The sequence below is a fragment of the Euprymna scolopes genome, chromosome 17 (assembly GCF_053919585.1).
Source record: "Euprymna scolopes isolate OS-2025 chromosome 17, ASM5391958v1, whole genome shotgun sequence".
Classification (NCBI taxonomy): Eukaryota; Metazoa; Mollusca; class Cephalopoda; order Sepiida; family Sepiolidae; genus Euprymna; species Euprymna scolopes.
Window position 1 is genome coordinate 51,043,765 of NC_136498.1, and position 26,235 is coordinate 51,069,999.

General features: G+C 30.7%; 1 protein-coding gene across 4 annotated transcripts in view; it reads right to left on the reverse strand.

The window, feature by feature from the left end:
- LOC145296754 (dedicator of cytokinesis protein 7-like) overlaps positions 1-26,235 on the reverse strand; it is a 250,331-nt gene that overhangs the window by 144,587 nt on the left and 79,509 nt on the right. For all 4 annotated transcript variants that reach the window (XM_080142795.1, XM_080142793.1, XM_080142792.1 and 1 more), the window contains exons 13-24: positions 22,897-22,990; positions 20,335-20,506; positions 18,044-18,161; positions 16,148-16,218; positions 14,051-14,195; positions 12,533-12,631; positions 9,138-9,218; positions 7,957-8,176; positions 6,244-6,399; positions 4,677-4,835; positions 2,240-2,325; positions 1,764-1,859 (exon numbers count right to left, since the gene is read on the reverse strand). In XM_080142795.1, the coding sequence (XP_079998921.1) occupies positions 1,764-1,859; positions 2,240-2,325; positions 4,677-4,835; positions 6,244-6,399; positions 7,957-8,176; positions 9,138-9,218; positions 12,533-12,631; positions 14,051-14,195; positions 16,148-16,218; positions 18,044-18,161; positions 20,335-20,506; positions 22,897-22,990 (1,497 nt within the window). The remainder of the gene's footprint in view (positions 1-1,763; positions 1,860-2,239; positions 2,326-4,676; positions 4,836-6,243; positions 6,400-7,956; positions 8,177-9,137; positions 9,219-12,532; positions 12,632-14,050; positions 14,196-16,147; positions 16,219-18,043; positions 18,162-20,334; positions 20,507-22,896; positions 22,991-26,235) is intronic.

The following is a 26,235-nucleotide window of genomic DNA, read 5'->3' on the forward strand; positions in this document are numbered from 1 at the left end:
AATAAAGCAGATGTCATGACAGGAAATTGAAACCAAAACTTTGGGACCTTCAGTCTGTGGTTCTACTAATTGACTTATTTGCATAGATTTATGGGTTCTTCAGTATTAAAACCAAATTCAAAAATCAAGGTATTGAATTTCAAGTAAAACCAATGGTATCAATTGTCACATATCCAAAAATTACGAAAAACTATAAGGTAGAAAATTAATTATTAATGGAAACAGTTTTTGAAGACAATTAGCAAAAATTAAGTTTTACCAAAAAAAAGAAACTGGAGAGTTCAACTCATAGGTAATTATTTTCTGAAAACTAAAAATCTTTGACCAACTTAGCAAAACTTAATTTTCGCTGATTGCCTTCAAAAACTGTTTTTGTTAATTAATTTTCTATCTTATCATTTATCATAATTTTTGGATATTTTCATTACTGCAACATGACAATTCAGTAGATAATATTGGTTTTGCTTGAAATTCAATATTTTTATTTTTCAAATTTTGTTATAGAAGAACCAATTGATGATTTATGTTTCAGAACATGAATTCAAACATGAGCGATAATAAAAATAAATGAATAGGTAAACATTACTGATATCATTGAAAATTCGGGTTTGTATTACTGTACACAGATTCGAAAAAGTTGTCAAAAAACAAATATATAACAAATAAATATTATCAAAGGCAAGATAAGTTACTTTTCTACTAAACTGGATATATTTTTTTCGTTTTTATTCAATGTAACATGTTTATTCAGCTCGAAAAACATGCAGTGTTTACCGATGTATTGGAAAATTCAAAATGGCGCCCAACACTCTCTTTAACACGGTAAGTTTGGGAAAAGGTGTTATAAATAATAAACTAGACAAAATAATATTAAAAAACAACGAATATATGTCAACTTATGTCACGGTAACATATAATGAGCGAATTTCTAACAGTATTTTGTCTAGTTTATTATTTATAACATCTTTTCCTGAACTTACCGTGTTAAAGAGAGTGTCGGGCGCCATTTTGAATTTTCCAATACATCGGTAAACACTGTATGCTTTTCGAGCTGAATAAACATGTTACATTGAATAAAAACACGAAAAATATATCCAGTTAGGTAGAAAAGTAACTTATCTTTCCTTTGATAACATTTATTTGTTATATATTTGTTTTTTTGACAACTTTTTCGAATCTATGTGTACAGTAATACAAACCTGAAAATTCTTTCATTTCAATTTAATTCTCCCCCAAACAAGGTATATTGCCAGTGAAACAAAAGGGGGAATTGTGAATTAGAGGCCATATCTATCGGAGTATCTTAAATGGGGAGTTATGCAGCGAGATGTCTGTTCACATCACATTTAAATTTCCGAGTGTTAGTGCAGTCAGAGAAACAAGGAGGAAATTTCAAAAAGCTAGTAGTTTGAGGAAAAAAGCTAATAGCCTTCTAGCATTTGGGGATCTCTACGATGAGAGGGTGAAATTTAGCTGATACTCAGGTTTGTCAGATATATTTATGTTGAGAAAGCACCAAAGCAGGAAGTTCAGAGTTGAAAATTTATTTTCTTTAACTAGGTATTATGTGTAGTTCTTCCACAATTATATAATTTTTCCTGCCTAGCAAAAATATACAATTTTGATTTTTGTTAAAGAATATAAAGAGTTTTGTTTTATTTAATTAAGAAATAAAACATTTTCTCCTCACTGTCCTGCTTTTTAATAAAAAAAAAAATGCAGTTAGTGGGTGATTAAAAGAAACATAATAATTATGAACTTACCATGAGTTCCAAGAAAAACCAAGCATTGGAAAGAGTTGCTTCTCGGATTGACCCACTTGCCATCACCCACTGAATAGCAAGTTCCTCGTGGATAAGCTGCAAAGTAAACAAAAAAATTAGGTTCAGTTGTTTCATTTTACGATGTATTAGCCATTTTAGGGTTATTTAATACAGAATCTAGTAGTTTTGGAAAAAGTTTTTGTATTTCAAGTTTTTATATATATTATCAACTATTTATTCATGGCATTTGGTTTGATTGTTATTTTTTTTTAGAGGAAAATTGTTTTTGTTTTAGACTCTGCAGAACATGATTGAGTTTTCAAAAAAAAACAAAAAAAAAAAACAACATGAACGTTTGGCACATTTTTGGTCAGACAGTCTGATTTGGCAGCAACAGAACAAAAAAAAACAAAAAAATAATTCTCTTCTATTAGAAAAGGAAATATATATCCAAAGACAAGAAAAACAAGTCTTACCTTTTTGCCTCTGGCTTTGGGGAATGTAGATGTACCATACTCAGTGCCTCGCATACTACTCGTACGATCCAGAAGACCCTTCCCAACTGAAAGATACAAATATCTGTTGATTTACAGGGCAACTAATAATTCTCTATTTCTTTTGTAAGTAAAGACAAAGATTAACTCATTTGAAAGTCTAACAAGCTACACAAAGTTTTTAAAAAATACTACGGTTTTTATTTAAACAAAGTGTCAGTGCTCTTGCAAGTTGAAGATCAGTATAAATTTGCAAATACAATAAACACCCCTGAGCCATTTATTGAGATCTGTGCCAAATGGACATAGACAAAAGATGGCAAATCAAATTCAGAAAGAACAAAACTAAGAAAATAAGAAAAATAGGACAGTAGAAAGTGAAATTTGGGTTTACTTTCAGCACTCTCATAACTCTTGTTTCCCTTATATTATCCTTTAGTTCTCACATTCCATGAGTGACGTTTTCGACAAAAGGGAAATAATTGTTGTTTTCTGAGTTGAGATCTATCCATCTAACACTTATCCTTGGTTATTTTTGAGTTTGAAATAATATTTTTCTATTCTTTTTTGCTTCTTACATCAGATGGCTTCATGCCTTGTCTGGAGCAATTTTCATTTAAAAAAAAAAAAAAAACATTCATCAATTTATACATTTTCTGTATATTTGTTGCTTGAGCCAGATTTTGAAAAACAAATTTCTCGGCAAAAGATTAGACTTGCCTTCCAACAAGAACAGAGTTGGATATAGGATCTGTTTTTAATGTAAGAAAAATCCAGCTTCCTAAAAAGAGATGGTCTGGATTGTAACCAAAATAAAAACTGCTTTAGTCTAGAATGATTTGTTTCACTAACCAAAAACAGAAGAGATGAAGTGTAGTATTAGTACAGATACTACACTTTGATCCTAGCTCAAAAAGATTAAATACAATTGTTTTGTTAGACTGAAATCGAAGCATGAATAAAGGTGCAGGAATAATGCTGTATATCATTCTCTTAACAAGATGTTTTATTATTGTTAAGGTTGAAACTTAAGTTAGAACCAATAGTCCTCTTCGTCACCATAGAAGGAGCAGTGACAATGTGAAATTGTCTGAGCTACTCTGCTAACAACGCTCTGGTGAGAATCCAGATGGAGTTGACATAAGGATTCATTGTTTGCCTCTGCATGTGGCAAGCATGGACGTTTCAGGTGCAAAACCGCAAATTGATAGAGTGAGAATAACAACAACACTGCTTTTAAAAAAATTTTTTTTTTTACTATTTTTCACTTCACACAAGGCATATTACAACTTGGAATATAAAGGGCTACTATTTGGGATTGTGTATCACAGGGAACTGTGAGGAGTTGAGCAGTGAGATGTCTGTTCACTATACATTCAAACTTCTGCAGGTTAGTACAACCAGAGAAATAGAAACAGGGAAGGAATTCCAAAGTCTAGCAGGCTGAAGGAAGAAACTATTAGAGTAGAAGGCTTTCTAGTAACTAGGGACCTCAATATTGAAGGGGGTGAGAGTTTGCTGCTTGTCAGGTTTGTGTGTTCAAGGTCAAACTTTCTCCAACTTTGTGTCCAACCACTGAGCTTTACTGCTCTGACTGCTGAGGATAAGAACCTGCATCTTGTAGACATAACGAATGGTTATGGCTGATGCAGATTTTGTGCAAACCAGATAAATTTGAGATTTTGTGCAAACCAGATAAATTTGAGGTTCAAAGCACAAGTCTAATTCACACAACAACCACCACCAACAACAGCAGGGTCCCAAACACTTTATTTTAGTTCTAAATGTTAACACTATAATACAACAAAACACCATGTGTGTCACTAAAATCTAATATATAAAAGGCTATATGTCTGCTGTCCGCCTCCATATTTTCAAACTGTATCTACTCCGAAACGAAAAGTCGCAGAGCGGCGCTAGGGACCTCAAATAATTGGATTTTTTTACAGACCGTTATTCTATGGGTCTTTAGCTGGTTAAAATATTTTTTGAGGGGTCAAAATTGAAAAATATTTATCAAACATTTTCTACATTCATCTTAGTTTAGTTTTAATTTTTAATCAGTCCATGTGTATCATGTTGGTACAATGGTAACGTCACCAGCTTTGAATGCTATAGTTTCGGTTTCAATTCTAGCTGATGGCACCCAAATACTTTTTTTTTTATTTAAGAAATCAAGACTCTATAATAATATGTACGAAATCTGGACAAATTAAAATATCATATTAAGCATATTTTACTTAACTTAAAAAAGTTATTATTTCTAAGTTATCAACTTGACTTCGGAAATCAACATATATGCATAAAAAAGCAAACGTTTAAAATGAAGACATAAAACTGATTTATATAGATATATAAGTATATAAATATTTATAGGGGAGGTGTATTTGTTATAATGAAAAAAAAGTAGACCACTCACATGAGAATATCCCTGCAACTTCACCATCAGGTGTGGTAGGCGTGCTACCTGGCAGGTCGGGATCACTGCTGCTTCGTTGGTAACCCTGTTTAGAAACTGGCAGCGATGATGGACGACCTAAGGTAGCATATTGACCAGTGGGACTTCCCAGAGAGAAAACTGAAATGAAACAAAGGAATTAGTTAATATAGAAAAAAAAAGGAAAAAAAAAAAAATCAACACATCTAACTTATAACATAACAGAAATAGAAATCTCGAATGATTTTGAATAAAATTGTTTGTTTTTGACTTTTATTTTTTGTTTAGCAGAAATCTTACTGATATATACCAAGGAAAAATGGTTCTTTTCCGTTAATGTAATGAAACTCGAAAATTGAAATATCGAATTTCAAGTAAAACCAATGATATCTACTGAATTGTCATGTCACAGTAATAAACATATCCAAAATTACGAAAAAAAACAATACGGTAGATAAGGTAGTAAAATGATAAGGTAGAAAATGGTTTTCAAAGACAATTAGCAAAAATTGAGTTTTGCAGAAAAAAGAAACCGGAGAGTTCTAATTGTAACAAAAGGGAGGTAAATCTTTTCTGAAAACTGAAAATCTTTGATCCATTTAACAAAAGTTAATTTTTGTTAATAGATTTTGAAAACTGTTTTTATTAATAATTTTTTACCTTATCGTTTTTCATAATTTTAGAGTATTTTCATTACTGTGAAATGACAATTAAGTAGATACCACTTGATTCACTTGAAATTAAATATTTCAATTTTCAAATTTTGCTACAATCTTCGGGACAAGATCAAAGTGTAGTATCTGTTCTTCAGATGCTGCACTTCTATTTCTTGTTCTCTTTCGGTAGAGGAGAAATCCTTCACGACTGAGACAATTTTTATTTTTTGTACCTTTTCTCCACGTTAAAAAACGACCCTGGTGTCTAACTCTGTCCCGTGTGGAGGCATAGTAAATAGGTACAATAAGGAACAAGAACTGGAAAAATCCCTTTCGAGTAATACTTGCATAATTCTAGTCTAATTTTAAAACTATACATAAAAATAGTTTTTACTTTGAAATTGTTTTTTTCAGGATGGCTTTATAATAAAAAATATATTTTAACACTTACATAAAAATATTCTTCACTTGGATGTTTTTAAGTATTTTGTAATAAAAATGTTTTAGTTTTCGCATTGAAATGTTTTTTTTTTTAGGTTACATGAAAAATAGTTTTTACTTTTAAATATTTTTATTATACACCATAAAAAATATATCCAATAAAAAAATATTCACCATTAACAAATTTTTAATTAAAAAAAAAATTCAAGAATAAAAAAATATTTTGTTTATAACATTTTTTTATTAAAAATAAAACCATTTCTAAAAAGAAGCAGTTCAAAGTAAAAACTTTTTTTTATGTAGAATTCTAAAATTAAACTAAAATTGCATAAGTATTAATCAGAGGGAACTTTTCCTCTGTATACACCGAAGCCTTGCAACGACTTTCACTAAACAAAAAGCAGAAGTCAAAAAGAAACAGTTTTATTTAAAATAACCAGACATATATTTACCTGAACTTAAGTCTGGATGAGGCAAAGTGCAGCTATACTGGATGTAAGCTGCTAGTACCATGTTGCGGCCATGTTGATCATTTCGATCTTCTAAAAGTCCATGTAATCGCTTTACTATTACTGAGATTGACTCAAAACATGTCTGGCCCACATTAACTGGAAAAGAAATAACGTGCATCAAATATGTTGTGGTTAAATAATCAATTGTTAACTATTCTGCACTTTCAACTAACAATTTTGAGAATAAATTGAACACATCGCTTATCCTTAAGTGGCCTTTGGGCCTTGATAAGAGATAATTTTATTTCAAATTCATTATTCAAAATAACATAGTATCAAATAAGCCTATCTTGTATTCATATTTTAACATTGTGGCACTTAAAAAAATTTTTTTTTAATTAAATAGTATCAATTTCACTATATAAATATTAGGTGTCATGTTGGAGGGAATACTGAAAAGCCGATAACTCACTGCTGTGTTGGATTTTTTCCTATCCATAGCACGCATTTCCTTCATTAGACATGTTGGCAGCTTTATAGGAGTAATTTATTTATCTTTTCAAATCTGGGTCTCATAGGAGCGACCACAAAGTAGCATTGCAAGCCAATAACATCCTTTCATTAGACAACAGCAAAATTTCAAACCTAATGTGCTTCAACAAGTCCCGTCTCTTTTTGTGGGTGAATTTTTTAAAATAATTGTACACATAGAGAATGAAATAAGCATTTCAATGATGTTAATTTCATGAGCCTTTATCTGTTGAATATTTTTAGACTTCAAGTTAAAAATGAAAAAAGAAAAATTATCAAAACTGACAAGAAAGGAAACAGTTTTTTTAATTTTTAAATTACATATGTTATAGTTCAATTAAAACATGTGGGTTAAATTTTGATAGATATTGCTAAAAGATGAACAAAAAATACAGCAAGTGCATTTGGGTGGAGGCATAGTTATACAAACTTAAAACAAATTACAGCATTTTGTAAAACAAAATAAAAGATATTTTTAGCACAAGAGAAAATATGGATTGATTTGAGTTTAAGAAATTTACATTGATGAAAAGTTAAAAGATATTTTACATTATAGTAAAAATCTTAGATCAGAGGATTTGCTGAAAGTACTACATTTGCTCAGTTTATAGGTTCTCCTAAATCATGAAGCATGTCTGTTTGTTTGTTTAACCAGCATATCAACCTTCTTTGGGTCATTTAATGCTATATACAAGATTAAAATTTTTGATACTTTCAGAATCGATTTTCGCTGGGTATATTCGGCCAATATTTTGGCATAGTTTGTTATTTGATGGTTTTTATATTTTATGGTAAAGATTTGCTTGTTTTAAGAAATTTAGAACGGTTTAGGATTTTCTTTATCAAAGAGTTCTTTTAAACTTGTAGCCTTGTAGTAGTGTTAATGAATTCGTGTGAGATCATGACCGTCAAGTAAAAAGCATGGATGACCTGAATTGCAGGAAGTTTGTCCGGTCAAGGACAACTTAAAAGCAAATGATTAGAAAGATCATACAAAGTAGAAATTGGAGAGTCAACCTGATAAACAGTGAGAACTAGAGAATGTTCTTGAAATATCAAACTCATCTGACCCCCTGGATAAAGGAAGTGAGACAATAAATGGAGAAAAAAATTATTAAAAAAAAAAATTTGAGAGAGAGAGAGAGAGAGAGAGAGAGAGAGAGAGAGAAATAGTTTACTCACTTATCTGTTCAGAAATGACCGGTGGTCTAACCATCAGCAAAATTAATTTGTCCAGAACCAGTGTCAGAAACTTGACCAAATTTTCTTCTTTGCATTTTGAAGCAAGATCCATTACACTACGACGCAATTCATTTTCAAAACCAGTTTCATTCATACGCGGACTCAGCTTCTGCTCTTGAGCTGAGTGGCACAAATTCAAGAAATGATCCAAATTCTCTTCCTAATAAGAAAAGTATCTTATTTAATTGGAATTCACCATTGAGATGAGTATTATTTATTAATTTATTTATTGTGGATTATTATCCTCATCTTTCTTAGTTGTTTCACAACGTTTCGGCCAACTATTCCTCTTCAGGTGGAGACGTTGAATCTCTACGGTTCCAGGTGAGAATTGTCTAAGATAGCGGTTTCAATCCTACCCAAAGCCGGCTAGAGGTTTACTTGGCCAAAAACATGGTGAGACAACAACAACTATGGAAGGCAGTAATTGCTGAGGATGTAGACAGGAGATTCGGAGTTCCTATCCCGTCGTGGTTACCACCTGATGAAGGTCAGAGGAATAGTTGGCCGAAACGTCATGAAACAACAACTAAGATGAGGATAATAGTCCGCAATAATAAATTTAAAAAAGTATCATTTGAAAAATATAAAAAGGAATTAGAAAATATTTTAACTTTTTTTAAAAAAAAAGAAGAAAAAAAAAATTCTTTTTTCATAAACAGTGTAAAAATTAAAGTTTTGTTTATCTCAGAAACTAAACATAATCAAGAATATTAAATGTTCCAAGTACTTAAAGCATATATGATTTGATTTTAAGTGATGGAGAGACAGAAGGTTTATAATTTTTCAATTACATTGATGACACTGGAACTTTAAGATTCAATACATCATTTAAATAGATTTTAGTTACAATAAAGTTAAAAATTGATTTTAATATTTTTTCCTAATGAAATTCTTTATTGTTTTTAATTGTTATGAAAATTAACTATTAAATTGTAATTGTCTATAAAAATGTTAATTTGTTTTCTTTGAGACCTTTACATTTTTGTTTTACGTAGCAAAAATTATCTCCTTTGATTTATTCATTTACTTCTAAAATTCTAATTTCAAACATTTATCACACATATTATTCTCATAATAATATAATTATAAATATGACACAAATTTAACAACGAACTTACCTCTGTATGAACAGATGAGACCGAATGAATATTCACAGAGAAGAGTAATTTATGGCTATCAATCCATTTTATATTGTGATTCTGAAAGATAAAGTATTGAATAACAAATAAAGAAAATCTGCTGTTAAATGGGAGTGGGTGCATTGTTATTTTTAAAAAAGGAGAATTTCTTATAACAAAATTTTATGCGCTTCTACAGAATTAGGACGAGATTTTGTAGTCGATAAATGGAGTTTTCAGATAAAAAACAATAATTTCAACTGATTTTTTTTGTCAATTCTAATAAGTTACAATGGTAGCTTCCAAATTATGCAGTTAAAATTACCTGAATATTACTGAATTATTAAACAAAACAACTATAATCATGTTAACAGGTGAAAAATTGCTGGCATCTTGTTTAAATCAAAATGGAAAATTACACCCCCACTTTTGAACTCTGTGTCTTACGATCGTTTTCATCAAATTCTATTGTTTATTTTCTTTAATAAATAATTTTCTACCTTATCGATTTTCGTAATTCAGATATAATCACCTTAAAAATACAAAGAATATGTAGATACCATTGTTTTCATGTGAAATTCAGTTTTACGATTTCCGAAATTTTGTTCTGATAGTGTAAAAGCGCCAAATTTTATTACTGATCCAATAACCAGAAAGAACATGCTAGAATAGAAAATCTAAACAAATGGTGATTATTAAGAGTTCTGTTTAATTTTCGACGAAATTGTAATTTACATACTACTAAAACTCAGAAAATCTTATTTTTTCTTAAATCTCATTGTGATTATGCTTTGAAATGAAAGTCATGTTTAATTTCAGAAGAGTTTCTGATGGGTAGTTAATCTGTATACATCCTGGAGATGAAAAAGTTTTTAGTGAGTAGCTAATCTGTATAAGTCTTGAACTTTAAAATTTTGCAGATAAAGAGCAAAAACCTTTCTTGTGTGGACACAAACTATTATGTGCAGGAATTCTAAAAGATCCAATAATTTTATGGAGCAATTCCGGTTTCTGATTGGTTTCGCACAGAACATGGCTCCATCTGATTGGTCAGTTCCTATGACCAGTGACTTTTAGTAGAACCTTCCATTTGTCTTTAATCATACTCTTTTTTACATAAAAGAATATTGCAACATCATGTTTCTGAATTTTCAAGACAAGGATTGATTATTTGGATTATTCGGACTAGTTTTCATTTTGAGTGTTATTCTCAGTATAACCTCCAAGTTTTTTAACTCTGGAATCTTTCTGTTGAACTCAGGAGTCTGCATAGAATTTTGAATTGAACTCTTTACAAAGGTAGCATGTTCTTGTTCTATTAGCCATGACAGGTAGAAATCTTAAGTAATTTATAATTGTATTACTAGCATTGCCCACACTGAGGATTGAACCTCAAACCTCCAAAAAAGTGTCACTTAAAACTGAATTTTACATAGTACTTTATTCATTACACCAGGGATCCTTGTGGACAATTCTAGTATGATTTAAATCTATTTGTTTTTAGATGTGCAGATTTACTAATTATAAATCATTACTTGTTACTATATATATTTTTAATCAGGTATGATCATCATTAAAATATATATATAGTAATAAATATTTAAGAATGTAAAAATATAGTTTACATGAATTTATTGTTCAACAGGATACTCAAATAAAATATATTGAAATTTCCTGAATCCGCAGAGTTTCAAAGAAATGCGTTCTTCTAATCAGAGGAAAGATATCAGCAAATGAATATTATAGTGAAGCTATGAATTTGCTGGTATTAGCATTAATTGAAACAGCATTACCTGTAATCTAGTCATGAATAAAAAGAAACTTTTTTGTGCAAAAAGTTCGTAAAATGGGGGGAAAATCTTAAAATACGAGGATATATTAAAAGTCAAGGATTAAAAAATCAAATGAAAGATATGGAGAGGTAAAGTATTATCAATACGATAATAGGAGACAATGGTTCCATAAGAAGAATCCGGAATTATGCTGTTGACATGTACACTCAAATTAAAATCCAAAATGTTTGTAATAATCCAAATAATCTGTTTTTATTTGGTTGGGATTACTATATAAATATTAATATTTACTCCAAGTTTAAACCTTATCTTTACTGATTGCTTATATGTATATGATTGCATTTATAACAACCCTTGTATTTTAATCAGTGCAAGTTATGGGATATTTAAACTTTCCCTCAGAAGAGAGGTAATGTGATATTTAAATAATTACACCATAATTTAATGAGTACATTTCATATTAATAAAACAAGTTTTCCTATTATTATTAGATAAACTAGCAATATGTTCCCTTCGACTTCATATTTTTTGCCAGCATAGATGAAAAAAGAACACAATACTGCACTGCTTCGTCAAAGGAGAAGGTAATGCTTGAGAGAATGATATTATAACAGAATAGACACTATATGATCCCCTCCTTATACACACATACCTCAAAAAAGGAGATAATGCTTGGGAGAATGGTATCATGATAAAAAAACAAAATCTACACCTGTTACGTTGTTGCTCTATAATAAAGGGCTGAGTGTTTGTTGTGTCATCTCTAATAATGGATTAGAAGAGATGACGTGTTTGATTATATATTTATGTTGTATCATAAAGGGAATCGTGTGTGAGTGACATGTATTTTCAGAACCTACCTCTGCTTCTTCGATGTTGGACCATCTGGAAATTTCTCGTCCTGGAGGGAGACTTGATACCTGTTTTTGGATGAAGATTCAATCACTCCAAGACAAGGAATTAGTTCTATAGTTTATTTCACTTTTCCCAGATGTCCTGCAGAAGTTGGAAAGTGAAATCGGCCTGTGTGGGTTCTTCTTCTACACACGTCAGCGTTCGCCCCCCCCCCCAAGTGAAGAGGAGGAGACAACGGGAAGCCGTCCGTTGTCTTCTGAGTCCAAATCAAATCTCAATGATTCAGCTAACCTGATCACATGACTCACACGCAATCAAATCAGCTGATCTTTTACTTCCGGCCAACGTGTCTACATTATAACTCACCTCTTCCTCTCTCTCTCTATATCCATTCTCTAACACACCCACCCTACACCGGACTGAGCATTGAAAAATAGTATATTAGTCAGAAATCATAATCTGCTAAATTGAACATTAAAAGATGATTATAGAATAGTTTCATTTCACATATAGAAGTAATATAGTTTTGGTTTCAGATGAACAAATACCAAATCTCAATTAATAATAGATGTCACTATCCTTTTTTTTTCTCTAAAATTTCATACTAGTGATCATTTACTAGTCCATGAAATTCAACAGGTTGGCGAATGCTGTACTGGACTGAGTCCATTTGTCAAAGTTATTTTAAAAATAGATATCTTTCCAAATTTTATCAAAATTTAAGTTGAAAAGATCAAATTTACTTACATCAGGATGTATGGAATATAGACGAGGTAGCTTTTCCATGGAGACCGGTAACTGGGTTTCGCCAACAGCGAGGCGCCCATCACGCAAAAGAGGCATCCACTGAAACACAAAATTGCAAACAAAATAGATAATAGAGCTGTTAAACGGTTAACATGAAACATTAGATATGGACTGAATCAAGTAGAAAGAAGCCATTCAACGAAGTCGATGACCCAAACGTCCAACTTTCAGATTCTAGGAACAAGCAACAATGAATGTGCAGTTGTAACTGTAACTTTTTACAATGCACATCATTTCATGCCACTCGAGGTATGATATTGTTGTGGTAGAATCTACCTAATTAGTATATGGGGAGGGTCAACTATATCAATATGGTTGGTACCGTAAAGACGGGAGAGACCCAGCGAGAGACTCATCAAAGACATGAGATCGAGAGTCGACGACCACCCAGCCGACACCTTCTCCAGGGACGGTCTCCCCATAACTATACCACTGGATGCTATGTAAATATTTTTATATACTTTCTTACTTTGAATATATCTGTTCTACTTTACTTTTGTATTGTAGTTATTTATTCAATGTGTTCAGTCGACCTTCACCAGATATGCATCATGATCACAACATTATCGTTATACAAGGTTTATTTCAAGACATTTAAGAAAATATATTTCTGAAATTAAAAATTATATACTTTTAAAAGCTACTTGACCAACTGTGACCTGTTGGATCAGTATCTTTTTATTTTATATTCACTAAACTTTTTTGAAATTTCCAAATATTTATGGAACTCTTCTAATGGAATAACAGACTCTCTCCTTCTTCTAATTAGTGTGAGGACTAGTAAATAGAAGTACACTCTCAACTACAAGTGATATTCAAAACGAGGCTGGCCATTGAGTGCAATAAGCGAACCCCTGGGAACCAGACTTTGTCGAGGAAATCACAAAAAGATGGCTGACGACATGGATATAAAAATCTGAGCTTTTAAAAAAAAACACAGGAATCAGTAGAGAGAAAACCTGTTCTCGCTGTTAGACCCCGAATACATTCTCATTGAACTCCCAAAAACCAGAAATAAGATATCATCTAAAAAAAAAAAATATTATTCTTTTTTTTATCACGTCAACAAACCACATAATTAAACATTCTCTTCTGAAACTAATATTGTTATATATAGAATTTACATTAAATCTCGGGTGCATTTGTGTGCTTTGTGTTTATCTACATGTGTATTTTGATATTAAATTTAAAGGATTATATATTAGCAAATTTGAAAAGGTTTTCATAAATATTTGGAGATTTCTAATATTTATTAAAACTTGAACTCCAAAACAAAATATGTATGGAATACCATTGGAACCTAACTACAACGTGAAACCACTAAAATAAACAAGTGTCCACTTTTAAGACATATATTTCCGAGTAAAACGTATTCTGTATGTATTTTGTTTTGGAATTCAATCGTTTGTTTCCTTGCTCATCAGCTCATTCTATACACTAACAAGTTCATATACTTACGGAATATCCAATAGGGACTTCTACTGGAGAAGGCTCATTTTTTTTGTTCTGACAACTGATATGATAAAACGAGAACAAAAGGTGGTGACTTTTGGTCAGCTTGGCAGGCATCTTTAACTTGATTTCCTCATAGAACTGAGGAGACCTGAAAATTAATTCTTCAGATTTATAGCTTGACAGAAAGGACAAAAGACAGAATAGTTAACAGATAAACAATTTATAGCAACCACAATTAAATTCTCTACAAACTTTTATTATATGGAAACTACTACCTTTTTATTTCGATAAAAGCTGGCTTATAAACACATGAAAAACAATGGCTATTAACTACATTTAAGTGAAATTTATTTTTAAAAAATTACACTAAAGTGAAATTAATTAAAAAACAACATTAAACTAAAATAATTAATTAAATTACTACATTAAAGTAAAATTAATTAAAAAAAACTACATTAAAGTGAAATTAATTAAAAACTACATTAAAGTGAAATTAATTAAAAAACTACATTAAAGTGAAATTAATTAAAAACTACATTAAAGTGAAATTAATTAAAAAACTACATTAAAGTGAAATTAATTAAAAAAACTACATTAAAGTGAAATTAATTAAAAAACTACATTAAAGTGAAATTAATTAAAAACTACATTAAAGTGAAATTAATTAAAAACTATATTAAAGTGAAATTAATTTTTTAAATTTCTGCAAATTTACAGTCTTTAATTCCTTCTAGGAACGTTCTGCATTTAAGAAGAATGAACGAGGACTTCCTAGCACTCCTCCTATTTTAAACCCTAAACATTTTGTCAGCATTTGTTTTATTAATTTCTATAATTTTCAGGTAATGAAATTAAATAATTAAATTAAGTAAAACATCATAATACCTGTTTATGAAATTAAAGTGCAAAAGCAGGCCTGGCACTACTGCTGTATACCATTTGAACAAAATGAAATTTACTTGTTTAAATACTCTGAGTAATATAGTTACAGAATATATATGAATATATAGTTATGGAGTGTTTGGTTGTTTTGTTTTATGGCATATCAATCCTTTTTGAGTTACTTAATGCTGAATCCAGTCATTTTGGAAAAAGGTTTTATGTTTTAAATCTTTTCTATCTTTGAATACGTAGTTATAGAGTTTGGTTTAGTTGTTTGTAGAGGAAAATTGTTATTTTTGACTTTGCAGAACAGGATTGAGTTTTGCAAAGAGAAAGCAAAAAAAACAAAAACAATAAGATCAATGTTTGGTGAATTTTATGTCAAAGCCAATATAGTTTTTTTTTTCTTCTTCCTCTCTCTCTCTAGGAGTTTATGAACAAACAACCAGACAGACAGGAACTACAAGTATGTATATATATATATATATATATATATATATATATATATATATATATATATATATAGAGAGAGAGAGAGAGAGAGAGAGAGAGAGAAAAACAGAGAGAGAGAGAGAGACAATCTTTTAAGTATTGCTTTGTTTTTGTTTTTTTTAAGCTCCCTTATGTGGAGGATTAAAATAATAAAGAAATTTTAATACATATTCTATAAAATCTTTATTCTATAATTGAATGCAAAATTAATGGTTGTTACTATTAAATTATTATTACATAAATTAAATGCTTATTATAATTTTAAAATTAAAATATTACTACATAATTGAATGCAAAATTAATGGATGTTACAATTAAACTATTACTACATAATTAAAGGTGAAAGTAATAACTTATAATTTTACAATTAAAATATTACTGTATATTTGAATGAGAAATTAATGATATGTTATAATAAAAGTTATTTTTCAATTAAAATATTAGTACACAATTGAATTGGAAAATATTGTTGAATAATTGAATGCAAAATAAATGAATTTTTTACAATTTAAATATTAATACATAATTGAATGCAGGATTAATGGCTTGAAAATATAAAAACAGAAATAATAATTTTTTTTGTTAATATAAATGAACTTCAATAGTATTAAAATTAATATATATTTTCAAACAGGTTTCACTTACACTTTAACATTTAACAGACACTTTTTAAAAGAAATTTTTTAAAAGATTACAAATTTAACAAAGTAAAAAAAAAACACTTACTTGTTATGATATGTCACTGTTGAGTAGGCTTCTTTGTAAAATTCTGGACAGCTAGATTTGCCAAAAATGATCTGAAAAAAACATTTGAATAAAATAAAATATGCATCAAGTGTGCTGGAAAGCCAAATCACAACATAATATTAGGAAAATAAACAAATAATTTACTTGTTTGTAATTTATAACATAAATATATTTCGGAGCTAAACTCCATCCCCAGTATGTTGTTCTCTTTCTTATTTTTTCTTTTCTTCTTTCTTGCCGTGTTGTAAACTTGGAGAAACTAAAGTCTGTTTGTCAAGAGCCGCGCGTTGTATCTCATCGGTTGTATTTTGAAATGTTGGAACAGTGCATAGGCAATGTGAGAATAATGTCAAGCGTGTGAAATCACACCCTAAACATGTTCATATTAAAACACATTTAAAATGTAAGTAAAACTTAAGGAAAAATCAACTAACAGGTGAAATACAAAAGAGTTCAAAGAATTTAGTCAGCAGAGATAATTTTGTTATCTGCCTCACACTGTAACAAAATTATAACAAAAGGTATTGGAGGAGTTGGAAGTATTAGGTTTAGCTGGATGTGGACCTGTAAATTCCCCCTTGTCCATTTGTCCGTCCACACTTTTCTCAATAACTACGCCTTGGAATTTTTTAAAATTTTGCACAAACATTGAACATGATATGAGTAAAAAAAGTAACACAACACATTTTCCGGGAAAACTCTGACTAAAATTAACACTTTTGTGCTTATTAAAAAAAAAATTGATGCCTTGGATTTTTATAAAACTTTCTGAAAAGTTGTAACAAACTGATTTCTATATAATTTTCTTTGTCTATACTTCGCAATAACTCTTGGGTGTTCCATAGGGGCTCTTTTAGGGCTCATAAAAATAATCCATTTTGGGGACTATTTTACCGTATTTGTCCAAAATTTTCTGTGTATGTCTCTTTAGCAGTTTTGCATGGTGCTGAACTTAAATTGAAATATGTTAATACCTAGGGGACTTTTGGGGCTAAATGGGGAGGGGGGGGGGCAAATGATGGATTAGCCATTTCTTTTTTTTTTTTACATAGTGCAGAACTCAAATTTACATATGTTAAGGCCTAAAACTGCACCGTTTGTTCATTTTCACCAGGATTTGACATCCTCTGGAAACTTTAGGGGCTAAAGAGGGGGGGGGGGGACAAATGCTGAACTTAGTCATTTTTTTTATGCCTCATTCACTGTGCATTCATGGGGGACCATGCATGCTTCCCTTGTTTTTAATGAAAGTATAACAATATGTAAAATTTTCTTAAGACATTGCTTAAAAGATTTTCTTAAACTGTATCTATTGACTATTTGGAAATTTTAGATAAGGATTGATAATCTGTATTATTCAGACTACTATTCTCATCTTTGTTTTTATATTCACAGCATTTCTGATAATATAATCACTGACCTCCTTTGGGTGCATCTTTTCAAACTTTTTAGTTGAACTCTGGGATATATAAGCAATTTCAAATCATTCTCATTTATTCTAACACTTCTACCTAGCTATGGCTGTCTACCCTATTAGGTTAAAGGGTTCAGTTCGAAATTCTGTAGAGGTTCTGAAGTTTGAAATACAGATTCCTAAGTTCAAATAGAAGGTTCTTAAATGTGAAAAGATACACCTGAAGATTATAGATTATATTAGCCAAAATGTTGTAAATACAAAAACCAAGGTAAGAGTAGTTGAAGTAATCTAAATTATTTATTAACTATTTTAAATCATAGCATAGTATTTTGTTAATGAATTTACATTCAATGATTTTGTTTTCTGATTTATTAGTCCTGCGATTGTTGTAAAGATCTCATTTTTTTTGCATTTTGATGTCTGTAGAAAAGGTAGATAGATTCTACAAAAAGACTTACAGGCAAAGCATCGCTGTCATCTTCTCCAGTCATATATTGCACCTTTACAGCGATATTTCTTGCCGAGCCTTGACGGTTTACAAAGTTTAGATGTTTTGGATAAACATATAATATATTTCTAAAAAAGGAAAAAGAAGAAAAAAAAGCACACATGAATATTTTTTTATGATAGAAAAATGAAACCAAAAATTTGAACTGTAATTTTGTTATTTTTCATTAATTGGAATTTAGTTTTATTTCATATAATTATTGAATAATGGAAAATAAAAATTCTTACAATAGTTCAAAAGAAGGTTTTATATTTGTCTTAATTTATACATTCAAGACAATAGGTACGTCCAGAGTGCAATGTTATATGTAAGTAAATGTTGGATGTCCACAAATCCAGTCTTTCTGAAGATGCTGAGGAATGACACGGACATGATTCAGCCTTTTTTCAACTAGGAGCAAAGTGTACAGGGTGGAACAATAAAATTGACACTTAGAAAAGATGATGTGATTCCATTTCTGTTTGATGAATATCGGTTTTCTTTTTTTGTCGTAGACCATCTACTAGTTGGCCAGTTGTGTACAAATCATAAGAGTGATAGGAGCCTTCTATTATGTCTGAAAGTGACACAATGTTCAATGAGTGAGATCGGAGATGTGCCGCTGTACAACTCATGCTCTCTACTGATCTAAGTTATGACAACAGGACCATTGCCAACACCCTCAAAATGCATCGCTGGATTGCCACGAATAACAGAGACATACCCAAGGTGATGAAAACAAAGTATCCGGCCATGCTCATGGTCTTTAGTGTTGGTTTCAAGTGATGGCCACATCATGCCACCTCACATCTTCAAAGATAGCTTGAAAGTCAACATCAAAGTGTACCTGGATGTACTGAAGGGTGTGCTTATCCGTGGTGCAATAAGGTGGCCACTGGCAGACCCTGGGTGTGGCGGCCCACAAGTTCAAAGAGAGCTAAGCTTGGCTTCAGAAGGAGTGCTATAATTTTGTATTCTTCTCTCACTAGCTCCTCTCCTCCCCCGACCTAAACCTACTGAACTACTTCATTTGGTCATACGGCAAAAACATTACCAACATGATCTCCCACAATGCCAAAGCTAGCCTGATCGCCGCCATCCATCAAATATTCAACAAGCTCTTGTGGAAAAGGCATGCTCCCAGTTGCGGACACATACAGAGGCAGTGATTGCGGCTGAAGGCAGCTATATGAAATAGATGTCAGCTCTGCTACATAATCAAGTTACCTGAATTAATTTTTTCAATAAAAGTTTTAAAATAAAGCTGCAGTGTTGTTTTCTTTAAGGCGACACTTTCATCATTCCACCCTGTAGTATCTGTTCTGTTCTCATTAAAAGTAGAACTCCTTCTAGACTGAGACAATTTTTATTTTTGCCCTTACCCAAAGTGCTTCTTTCACGTTAACTTTGTGTCTAATTATGCCATCATGGAGGGACAGGCAAATAGGGTTAAGGCTATGATTTGGTGGATTTGTGGTGTGCATCATGATGACAAGAGTTAATTCCAACTCCTTACTATGAAGGCTGAAAGTGCACATACTGAAATCGGATCTGTGTTGCAATTGCCTGTAGTGATATGGACATGTTGAACGAAGCTCTGGTTGAATAAACAGATGTACACACATTTTAATTGAGAGTAATTGAAGAAAAGGCAGGGTGAAGAAACTTGGATGACTGTCACGGACGACCTTAATGGCACATCAAAATTAACATAAATGATAGTTTCATGGTTTGCTTGTTTTGTTACGGCATAGCAACTCTTTTCAGATTATTTAATGCCAAATCCGGTCATTTTGGTAAAAGTTTTTATGCTTCAAGCTATTTTATCTTCAAATATTTACTCATGGTGTTTAGTTGTTCTGTAGAGGAAAATTGTTGCTTTTGTTTTGGGCATTGTAGAACATGATTGAGTTTTCCAAAGGAAAAGTAAAAAAATTAACATCAATGTTTGGTGCATTTTAGGTTAGGAAGCTGGTATCTTCAGACAGCCTAATCTGATAGCACGAGAAGATGGTTTGATGGAGAAAATAACTTTGTACCTCTATGACCAACTTGCAACCTATATTTGATATGGAAAAAATATATAAATAATAAAAGTGAAGAAAATTCAGGATAGTATACTAAATCTAATTTTTTTTTTAATCTCATAAAATCTTTAACCACTTACTCGTTAACAACTTTATTTTAATTCAAAACAGCTAATTTTTTCGAATCAAATGGATGACATTTTTTTTAATTAACAAATATATGTTGTGAAATTACCTGTAAGTTGTGTATGGTATATAAACTTCTTTTGGAGGGAATTCTAAAACTTCTTTAGTTTCCCAACATTCTTTTAGTTTATCTTCAGGAAAAGGAACAACTTTATATAACTCTGGAGTACGTGAGCATACAACTTCCTCAGGACAGGGCAATGCATCCAACTTAAGAATGCCTGGAAAAAAAAAATAGAAAAGAAATCTTTTAGAAGATCAATAGATTCAAATTTGAAAATTTCAATATTTTTTTTGCAATTGAAAATATTTTAAGAACATGTTATCAAACCAAAAGAAATTAAAAAACTAAAAATTTTCTTGTACACACTTGTTATTTTAATAGTAATTTGATAGTTCAATTTACTTTTTGCAGCAACATTTAATCATTAAATTATCAATGTACAAAAAATTACAGTACCAGATTACACTGCACATTCACCAGTTTTGGTGATTTTAAAGATGTGGTTTGAAAATTTGGATTAGTTAGAATGTTATTCCATCTTCATTGTTATTTTCATGATTCAGCTGATGTAACCTACGACTTCTTTGAGTGCATCTTTTCAAACTTGGAAATCTTTATGTTGAACTCGAAAACCTACACAGAATTTGAACTGAATATTTAATCAACAATCATGATTATGTGCTATTTTTTTTTGTGGTATTCTTAGTCATTATCTTCTGTAGTAAAGAGTGAACCATCAAACCATACAATAATTATTACTTATGTAGAATTGGGAACACATTATCATCGGCATATTTGGGGCAGGTTATATAAACTGCTGGACGAAAACTATGTGTTTTTTTCTTCATGAAAATGCTGGCAATTTTAGGATGCTGAACGAAAACTGTTGTTTTTTTTTTTTACTGAAAACGATGACCAATGTTACAAGCACTAACAAATACTTAAAAATTAAGGAAAATAATTATAATCAAAAACAGTTATGATATGGTAATTTCAATGAAAAAATAGATACTTGTGCAGTATACGAACCATGCTGAAATAATATTATTTAGAAAGTCATTCTTAACGTAGGGAGTGGAGAGGCTTTTTAACTATTTTGTACTTTCAGATAATCTAATAAACAAAAGATACTGTAAAAAAAAAAATCACAAAAAATATTGTTGGCCAATTATCAGCTGTTGCAATTTCATTGGTTAAGCATATGCCAACGATAACGTGTTACTTATTCTGCATAAGTACCAACAATCATTTAAGACTGTTAATCAACACCTTTAACTGTTAAACCATGGCTCCATGTGGACAATTCTTGTATGGATTTTATGTGCTTTAAACCTAATTTTGCCTCAATATGTTGCATTATTGCTTATTACTATACAAAATTCTGTATAGGTTCCAATGTTTGAGAAGATGCACTTACAGATCAGAGGTTACATCAGCCGAAATGACTTGTAAACGGATTCTCTCTGTGTCTACCATCGGGTGTCCGACACTCTTATGGGACGAACGAGACTCCGCACTAAGGCAGCCAGTAAGATGTTAATCCGGCGGAAGCTAAACACCCTGAAGAGTCTAGTATCGGAGTATGACCTGTCGGTACTGTAACGCTCGTGGCATCACACTGTAATCGTGCAGACCAACTAACCCGTGTGCCTCACAAATGGTATGAAGTTTTGAAAACAGGCGTGGAGTTTGTTGCTCGATCTTGTGCAGTTGGCGCGATTAGCTAATGCCAAATACAAAGAATTCGTGTGCAGAGTGGACATCCAGGTATCAAAGGAACTCTGTAATGACATCAATGTTTTGTTCAAAGACTTAATAAAAATTAAACATCTATGAGTATTTTTTTTTATTATTTGATTATTCATTAGTTATAAACTATCATCATATGCAAATGCAGTAGAACCCCAGGATACGGCATTAATCTGGTCCGCAGTTGGGATCTTAAGGCGAAATCAACATATGGCGGAGGCCTAAGCAAAATTTTATACAGTACATATTAAAAATTAGTAACAAAATAAAGTACAGTATATAATACACATCTATATAATCAAATAACATTATAAAACACTGTAAGGCAGGGCAAATACTGTAACTAGGGGCTGGAAAAACATTGTATCGTGCATCCTAACCTAAAAAAAAAGTATCCTAGGGCCACCGTATCCCGGGGTTCTACTGTATTGCAAAACATTCAACTTCCATTAAAAGGTGTAACCAGGAATCTACTATTTCAATAAAGAAAGATTTAGCCTACTATTATTATTTTGGTTGTTATTTTCACGTTTTATCCAATATAACCTCCGACCTTCTTCAGGTGCATATTTTCAAACTTGAGAATCTATATTGCAACATAAAAATTTCAGAGTTGAAAAATATGTACCCGAAGAAGGTCGGCGGTTACATTAGCTGAAACATTCTGAAAATAACTAAAACGAGAATAATAGCCTGAATAATCAATTATCAATCCTCATCTCAAAAACTCTGAAATAAGACGAAAGATATCTGAAATGAGAAAGGAATATCCACATACAAGAACTGATTTAGAGAAAATGAAATAAAAAAAATGAAAAGAACAATGGTCACAAGCAATGTAAGTATAACAATGGTTACCTGGTATAGCCTTGAGCCGTTTAAGCACTGATGACGGCCTCTTCATGTCAGCCAGAAATTTGTACAAGTCTTCATCACTCAGCTTATCACTTTCCTACAAATAATTAAAGAAATAACTCTCCAATACTATGGCAGCAAATAAACATTTTATTTCAATCAAATCAAACAGTCATAATCAATGGATTATGATTGAACACTTATTCATTTCAGACTACTAAGACTTTAAATCGATTTATTGACAAATACATCTGGTTCGCGTCCATGATTTCCCCTAGATTAAAACACAAAAAAAAATCTGTATGATGTACATACCAATAACCAAACAAAAATATGTTTAAAAAATCATGTAAACTTCTAAAGTTTTATTTTTAAATAATAAAATCAACTTTTATGAGTATCTAAAGAATGACTGTTTCGCTCATCATTTTGAAAAAAAAATCAGTAGAAACAAAGGGAGATAACTTAACAATAATTTATACTATATGTTGTAATGCCTACGAATTTTCATTAATTGTTTAAAAATGATTTTCGTTATAAAATAAAACTACTAGATTAATTTAAGTGATTTTTGGAATATGATATTTTCATTTCATTATGGGTACATACATCACATATTTTTCTTTATTTTGGAGTTTTTAATATATGTGGAATTCTAGACAATAATCATATTTATTAAAAACTATGTTTTTTCTACATATATTCTTTATGAATCATAAATACAACAAAACTGTGTTTTATTTTAAATTAAAATTCTACTTCATAATTTTTCCTAATTTTTGGTGTAGATTCATATTTTTTGCCTGATACAGAAGTATATCAAGCTCTGGCAATTTGTATGGAATTTTGAACGGAACTTTTTGTTTAATCCACGGGAGTAGCTCTGATCTTGCTCTGTCAACAACAACTAGGTAGAAGTTATAAGTAATTTGTAATCTTAGTGTAGCCCCTACTAAAAATTGAATCTTCAACCTCACTTAGAATTGATTATTACTTAACAATTTCCTATTTATTTATTTGGAACTACGATTTTAACCTATGTACCAGCAATTTTCATCTGTTCCCAATACAATGCAAGTACTTTATATTGTATTAATATAGGACCAGCAGGAAAAAAAAAATATATATATATATATATAACTTAAGTTCCTTCAGTTATAATCGAAACCAATACCAAAACTTTTGAAAAATTCTTGATAAAATTATTTATAAAAAAAAATAGATTACTGGAGTGCCATCAGCTATAATCGAAAGCAAAACAAAACTTATGAAGAATTCTTGGTAAAATTATTTATTAGAAGAAATGGAAGTCCATAACAAACGACAGTCACTCGGATGTAATCGTGACACACAAAATAAATAACACACACACTATCCTATTAATATATAGATAATTTTAAAATTATTTCTTTGTTGAAATTATATCCTGTATATCTTTTAACAAGTTTAATCACGTCCATCCAAAGGAAGGAAGAGAATACCTTTTTCACATCGCACACAGCAAACATTTCTAAATGCACTTGTGGTTTTAAATTTTCTTTGAAGATCAATCACCCTGATAAAGTCCCTTAAATAAGGATGAAATTTTGATAAAGTCTCTAATGTTTTAGGTTTTCCTTCTTGTTTTCTATATCTTTTAAATATTTGTGATAGTTTCTTTGCACTTGAACTGAAAAACCTTCGGACTGGGTTGAAATGTTGAAGACAAAAGCCGAGTGTTTCATAGTTTTATATTCTTCTCTTTAAAATTTATACTCACCATTGTCATAAAAGTTTTCACCTTTTTGTTTTTAACGTTTTCATTTCACCCCAAGAAGATGTAACCACCATTTAGACTATTAGAAGCCAACAAATAAATTCTGATTGCGAAAGAGACAAATGATTTGCAGATTTAATGACACAAAAAATAGAACTTTAACCAAAAAAGATGTCGATCTTGCAGGCGGCTAATTTATTGTAATTTGTATATAGACCTCACATAATCTAAGAACCGCAAAAAATTAAAATGCAAAATATAAAATTCTCTGATGAATGTATATTTTTTGAGGTGAGGATTTATAATTATTTTTTGTATTATTTGGACTATTATTCTCATCTTAGTTTTTTTTTTTGTCACAACATTTTGGCCGATGTAACCTCCGACCATCTTCAGGTGCATTTACACTGGATGTTATTGGTGAATAGTGAAGAAATGTTTGGCTTATTTGCTTTCCCAACGAACATAGCCGTTATAAATTTAAAACGCAAATAGCGCCAATCTTTTTTAAAGTTTGTTATTAACTCCGGGTCCATTCCAGTTTTTTGATATGATGAATGTATATTTTTGAGATGAGGATTGATAATTATTTTTTTGTGTTATTTGGATTATTATTCTCATCTTAGTTGTTTTTTCTTTTTTTTTTGTTTCACAACGTTTCGGCTAATGTAACCTCCGACCATCTTCAGGTGCATTCACACTGGCGCTATTTACATTTTAAATTTCTAACAGCTATGTTCATTGGGAAAGAAGATAAACCAAAAAATTTTCACTATTCACCAATAACATCCAGTGTGACTGCATCTGAAGATGCTCGGAGGTTACATTGTGAAACGTGAAAAAAACCAACCAAGATGAGAATAAAAGTCCAAATAATACAAAAAATAATTATAAAATTCTCTTTTTTATTAAATGAAAAATCATTTTATTTCTTAGACTTTATGTAACATACACCCTATTCATAGAAGACTTTGTAATTTTCCTTTTTTTTTTCTTTCTTTTTGTTTGTAATGTTAAGTCTGGGGTTGATGGCCCTTAGAAAAGAAATTGTATATCTAATCTTGTTGATGATTGTATTAAGTCAAATCTGGTTGATGTATGTCACGTGGTTGGCACGAAAATTGAATAGGAGTTAGTCACATTTTTTGAACGCATTATTTCAGAAAGTTAAATTTAAAAACTTGGAAAAAACAGAGTAATATTACATAATCATTTTTATTAAATGAAAAAAATTTTTTTTAACTTTTTTTCTTTTACAGAGACTTTTAGTGACATCCACCCTGATCATAGAAGATTTTGTAATTTTTTTTCTTCCCATTTTGGTTGTGATGTTAATTCTAAAGGCGATGGTCCGATCTTGTTGACGACTGTATTAAAGTCAAATCCAGTTGATGTGTGTCACGTTGTTGACATAAAAAATTGAATAGCAGTTAGTCATGCCCTTAATACAATCCTAAATGAGATCAGGCATTACAATTTTCTTTTAGGTATCATCATCCCTGGACTTCATATCAACAAAAAAAAAAAAAATTCTTCCATGATTAGCTGGATGTTAATGAACCCCCCCCTCCCAATTTTTTTTTTCT